General features: G+C 47.2%; 1 protein-coding gene across 1 annotated transcript in view; it reads left to right on the forward strand.

Moving 5' to 3' along the window:
- ADRA1D (adrenoceptor alpha 1D) overlaps nucleotides 1-6,397 on the forward strand; it is a 31,143-nt gene that overhangs the window by 23,563 nt on the left and 1,183 nt on the right. The window contains 1 exon segment of the mRNA XM_008050448.1: nucleotides 6,136-6,397. This exon segment is cut by the window's right edge and continues 1 nt beyond it. Within this exon segment, the coding sequence (XP_008048639.1) occupies nucleotides 6,136-6,397 (262 nt within the window).

Consider the following 6,397-nt stretch of genomic DNA (forward strand, 5'->3'; position numbering starts at 1 on the left):
AGACTCAACATAATCTCAATTAAAATCCTAACAGGAAACTGACAAGCTAATTCTCAAATTCATATGGAAATGCAAAGGACCAAGAAAACAACTTTGAAAACAGACAACAAAGTTGGATGGTTTACCCTCATAATAAATGATCTCAAGATTTATTATAAAGCTACAGCAATCAAGACACAATAGTAATAGTGTAAAGATAGGCAAAAGATCAATAGAAGAGAGCAGACAACCCACAAAAAGACCCTCACATACATGGTCAATTTGGAAAATATCTAAATGTCCTTCAATAAAAGAGTAGTCAAATAAGTCAAGATTTTTAAAACTGTGGTACATCTATATACAGAAAAGTATGCAGCTGATAAAAGAATGAGGCAGACCACACAAACTGACACAGAAAAATAGTGTATATAATGTAGCATTTATGTTTAAAAAGACAAACTGGGGTGGGGGTGTGTGTGTGTGTGTGTGTGTGTGTGTGTGTGTGTGTGTGTGTGTGTGTTAAGAGCCATACATGAGACTTCAAAGGGTTATGGGTTTTAAGCAAAGAAATGAAATGCTCAGACTTATGTTTTAAAAGGATTCCCCTAGCTTCTGTGAAACAGACTTTGAGGCATGAGGCAGGAGCAAGGAGATCACTTAGAAGAGCACGGCATACAGATAGCGATGGTAGCATGGGCCAAGGTGTTATCAAGGAGCTGGTGCAAAGTCAGGGGGCCTTGGAGGTCAACAGGAGTAGGTGATGGATGAGGTGCAAGGTATGTTGCAAAGAGAAAGAGCTCAAGAATGTATCAAGTGCCTACTATGTGCTAAGCATGGTGTGCAGAGCTTAGCACTTAAAGGTGAAATAACAAGGTAAGTGATCGTTCCCTAGGTTCTCTTCACTTAGGATGACTGTGGTGTGCTGGGAGTGGGAGGGGAGTACAAATAACTCTGCTAGATTGGGAGGCGGTGGTATAAGGAAGGCTTCCAGGAGGAGGTGCCAATGGAGCCAACCCTGCCAGGTACAGAGATAGGGCATTCCAGGATAATCACATGCAAAGCCCAGAGGCAAAACTGGAGAGCCTGAGGTGGTCAGACCACAGTGTGAGATCAGTGTGGCCGTGTGGCTGTTGCACGTGAGGACTGAAGATCACAGAGGGACACTGGAGCCATGAAAGAGCAAGAGGTAGTTTGATGCTGGTGCCTGGATGGAGGAGTGGAAGACCATGGGAGGAGAGCACAGGAGGGCCTCCTCTTTCAGGACAACAGCTAAGATGGGTTAGCACAGCTGGACTTTATACCTGCAGGAAAGCTGTGGACAGTGCAAAGAGTGGGAGAGGGAGCCCGCTGGGACAGAAAAGAGAGCAAGGAAGCTGCCCAGGTACTGAGAGAGTGGCCTTGACCCCCGCATCTGCCCATTGAGGCCTTCTTGTAGCTGGGATATACGGACTGGCAAAGGTGTGTGCTGGCAGTTAGGGAGAACTTGGAGGCAAGACAGACGAGGCAGCTGGTTGACTCGGTGCCCACCATTCAGAGTGACTGTGGAAAAGCAAGCTGGTAGTGGCTAAGAAGGGGTTGTCCATGGACGTTTCCACTGCAGGGTAACCTCACAGGGACAGAGTCAGTGAGCCAAGTGCCCATCCTCAGGGCCTCGGGGCAGCTCCTCATTTCACATTTATGGCACACATGGGAAGGAAATGCCCAGTTGCCCTCTTTTGCCCAGAGATTCCTGCAAGAGGCTGTGGCGGGTGAGAGAATGTTCACGTGGACAGCTGGGAGGGTGAGGCAAGTTCTGGAGGTGCAGGCAATCTGGAGCACTGTGGACGAGGGGCACGTGAGGCTCAGACCTGCCATCTGTAAGTGGAACAGAGAAGTCTCTTGGGAATGGCTGCCTGTAGGGTCTGGAGTCTGGGGCACAGACATTTGTGTTTCTAGACAACATGTCTTCCCACAGTGGGCAGAAAGTAAGTGTAACAACGTATGCCAGATGCCATTGGTGTCCCATCCATCATCCAGACCTTCAGTGACATGGGCCAACCTCAACCCAAGCACCTGCCTAAATTTCTGTCTAGGGGCTGTCTCTCCCCCCACCCAAAATGCTTGTTGTCCACCCATGTAGCAGTCAGGAAATGTGGAAAATGAACACCCAGAGAGAGCAGCCCAAACAATGACTGATGGGAGTGGGTGTATAAACACACACCTCCCTCACCCACCTTGTGGGATAACTGAGGTTAGTGTTTTTCACGGCTACCCAGAGCTCCCACTGGGAGTAAGCCCCAGTTGCCCACAGTGATAACCAACTTGATAGCACGCCTTTTCTTGCCTTCCTTCCCTTCTCTGTCTCTTTCTCCCACTCCACTCCATCTGTTTCATTCACCTCCAAAATTAACAACTTGCATTTCAATTCTAGTCACTCTGCTCTAGGAAAGCCCAAAGTAAGACAAAACCTCAGGAGGACACGGTGGGAAAATCTTGGGGCTGAAGGGCTGAGGGTGCATTCCAGCTCTGTCTCATGAAGAATCCCCAGCTCACAGCAGACTTCCACACAGGTTAGTTAAGCACAAATTAGAACAGTGATGCTTGCAACAAGACCCAGGCCATACTGCCGTAGGCCATGTTGCCCACCAATCCGAATAAAAACCATGCTGATAGCAGTACCCTTTGACCCGCTTCAGGCTTACCACTGAAAAGCATAGTCCACTGATTTGTCATCCTGGGCTAAATATGAAAGAATTGTAGCCTGAGTCAGAAAGCTATTTTCAGTGCTCTGTCTTACTTTGCAGCCGTTGAGAGATGCTGTTCTTGAGGGCCACCTTCCTGGAGGCTGAGGTCAACCCTAGTGGCCCCCACATTCTAGAAACTGCTCAACCCTTCTCCCAGGGAAAATTGTCTACTCAACACACCCTGGCTGATGCTCCGGAACCATAAGACACACCAGGTCTCAGCTTCTTTTTCTGGCCACTCTCCAGAGCTAGGAGCTGGGTCCCTTCCCAGGACTGAGACCTCCTCTTTCAAAAGCCACAGAAATTGGAGGGAGGAGGGGAGAAGTGAATAGATAACTATTGATTAAGAACCTGCCACATGCTGGGTCTTGAAATTTATGCATCTTCACAACATTCTTTCCTGAAAAATAACATGAAAAGGAAAGTGAGACTTAGATGGTCAAATAACTTCCTCGCGGCCACGTGACCAAGCTTTGAAAAGCCTGTGCCACGTAATGGTATGTGACCCTTCTCTTCCTCAGGATGTCTCTTAGCACCAAGAACTGTGTCTGTGTGGTAGGAGATGGGTGATTTGCAAGGCTCCCCAGGTCTAAAAGGGGGGAACGGTGTCTCTGCCCCTTCAGTAGGAGACCCCACTCTTTTTTGGGGGGGGTAAGAAGAAGAAAGAGAAGGTCCATCATTTGTCAAGGACCCCCATCCCTGGCCTCCACAGTCTCAGGGTCACCTGTAGCTTCTGTCCGGGATGGAACACTCCTGACCCCCCACGCTCCTGCCTCTACTGCTGCTGAGGGTATGTGAGGACAAGAGCGTGGCCTCTGCTTCGTAGAGTGTGCCTCTTCATTTAGTCATGTGCCTTTCCAGAAGCATGGCCTCCTTAGGGTTTGCGGGGGTTGAGGGTGGGTGTCAGGGGAGAGGTTTGTGGGGAGGAGGGTCTTCCTGGCACAGCTCAGATCCCAGCCCCCCACCATCTCCTTCCCAGCACTCCACTCCTTCAAAGCCATCATAGAAGCCTTCTCTGACTACCTCCGCTGGCAGAGGCCCACTGTCCTACCCTTCAACAGCCCACGAGCATTGTGTTTATTGAGGCTTAACTCTAGGCCCTATCTCTCACCAGCCTAGAAATATCACAGCTCTTAACTCCCCACAAAATAAAAGCTGAAGTTCCCAGCATTTAAGGCCTTAACCATCTGCCAGAAGTAACGTTTTCTGAGTTTATCATATAGGATATTCCCAGGACACAAACTTGGAATCCTCTTGCTCACCTGTCCCTTCCCCCATTTAATACCCTCTGACTCTTGTACATCCTCTGAGACCCCTAAACTGTCTCTAAACCTGAGCCTCCCACCCTACATGGGAGTTACGCCCCAGTAAACCCATCGTAATTTGATAATAGCATACGTTGAAAATGCATTTAACATACCTAACCTACCGAACGTCATAGCTGAGCCTAGCCTGCCTTAAATGTGTTCAGAATACTGACATTAGCCTACAGCTGGGCAAAAGCATCTAGCACAAAGTCTGTTTTATAATAAAGTGGTGACTATCTCACGTAATTTATGGAATGCTGCACTGAAAGTGAAAAGCAGAATGGTTGCATGGGCACTCCACTTTCGGTTTCTACTGAATGTGTATCACTTTTGCACCATCATAAAGCCAAAAATGCCAAGTCAGACCATTGTTAAGTCGGGAATCATCTATACTGAGCACCACAATCACCCCACCTGCATCTCTATTATGGTTCATCCACTTGCCTAGGAAGCAATGGTCGTGTCTAATGTCTCCTCATGCATGTGAGCCCAGCACAGTGGCTAGCATGGGGCAAGCCTGGGTCAATATTTAACTCTGGATTCTTACCTTTTTGTGTGCTAGGGACCACTTGGGCATCTGGTGAAGTCTACGGATCCCTCTTCAGAGTCATGCTTTCAAACGCATAAAACAAAATCCAAAGGACTGCAAATGAAATTGATTTTATTGAAGAAATTGTCAAAATATTTGTACATGAAACATGAGATGTAGTAATAAATGTGCTTCTACATTACAGTGTTCAATAGCGAAATCTGACAACTGTCGCTTCCAAACAGTGAGGAGCACAGAGAAAATTTCAAAACACTTTCAACAACTGAATGTGATAGGAAAATATCTGCAGGAACTGCTAATAGTAGTTTAAATCATGTTATCACCTAAGGGAAAAAAACCAAACTTTTAAAAACTTAAAATTAGCTTTCTTTAGAAGTCTCATTGGGAACTATAGACGGAGGCCTATAATCTGAGAGCAGCCCTCTAGAAAGGTCCTATCAGACTGCTCCAGCACAGCATTTTATTTTAATTTTTATTTATTATAATTATTATTATTATTGAGTCAGAGTCTCACTCTGTAATCCAGGTTGGAATGAGTGCAGTGGCACGATCACAGCTCACTGCAGCCTCAACCTCTTGAACTCAGGCTATCCTTCAGCCTCAGTCTCCCGAGTAGCTGGGACTACAGGCATGCACTCCCAAGCCCAGCCAATTTTTTGATATTTTTTATTTTTTTATTTTTTATTTTTATTTATTTTTTATTTTTTGGTAGAGAAAAAGTCTCACTATGTTGTCCGGGCTGGTCACAAACTCATGGGCTCAAGCAATCCTCCCACCTTAGCCTCCCAAAGTGCTGAGATTACAGGCATGAGCCACTGCCACTAGCCAGCCAACACAGCATCTGAGTGCACTGTTTATGTATGGGTGGTGGGGACTCAGTATGTACACAATTATATCAAACTTTCTCAGAAGTTATATTAAAGCAGAATTAGATTAAGGCTTGGATGTAAGAGTATATCTGATTATAGATTATAGAAGCATAATTACTAACCCTGGCAGATGTTATCTTCTGTGTAGGAAAAGACAAGTAGGGTTAGGTCGCTTATTATTTAAGGAATATAGCAACTCAAGCAAGAGAGTGAGGAACTGTGTGCTCTGTCCTGTTTTGTCTTCAAAACATCAAACCATCTTTCCAGAGATGTGCAGGCTGTCAGAGTTGGGACTTTGTGAAATTACACTGGCAAGCAGAAATGAGCAAATATGACTTTTTACGTATGCTGCTTTGTCTCATAACATGAAATTGTCAATATTGAACCAGTTTTGATCCACAAAAACAGCAATTTCACATGGTTTTGTGTAACTCCACTCTGGCTTGTTGCCTACACTCATTGAAGGAAATGCTCACTTTCACGTGGAGGTGAGTTAAAACAAAGATGATTATTTTTCCCTATCCAAGTTCATGCACCTCCTGGATTATATCAGGGGTCCCTTGTGGGAAGATCCCTTGAGAGCTCCCAGTCCATGACTCAGCCAGGGCTCCTGGAAAGTAGGGAGGGTTGCCCCCTTGGCGTCCAGGGCCTGTCTGAGCCTCCCGCTCCCCAAGCAGCTAATTGGTGTCGGTTTCGGTTCCCTACAGGCTCCCTGTTCCCACAGCTGAAGCCATCAGAGGGCGTCTTCAAGGTCATCTTCTGGCTGGGCTACTTCAACAGCTGCGTGAACCCGCTCATCTACCCTTGTTCCAGCCGCGAGTTCAAGCGCGCCTTCCTCCGCCTCCTGCGCTGCCAGTGCCGTCGTCGCCGGCGCCGTCGCCCCCTCTGGCGTGTCTACGGCCACCACTGGCGGGCCTCGAGCAGTGGCCTGCACCCCGATTGCGCTCCCAGCCCGGGCGCCGCGCCTCC

Source organism: Carlito syrichta, unplaced genomic scaffold (assembly GCF_000164805.1).
Source record: "Carlito syrichta isolate Samal-C Ts95f unplaced genomic scaffold, Tarsius_syrichta-2.0.1 Scaffold146527, whole genome shotgun sequence".
Taxonomy (NCBI): Eukaryota; Metazoa; Chordata; class Mammalia; order Primates; family Tarsiidae; genus Carlito; species Carlito syrichta.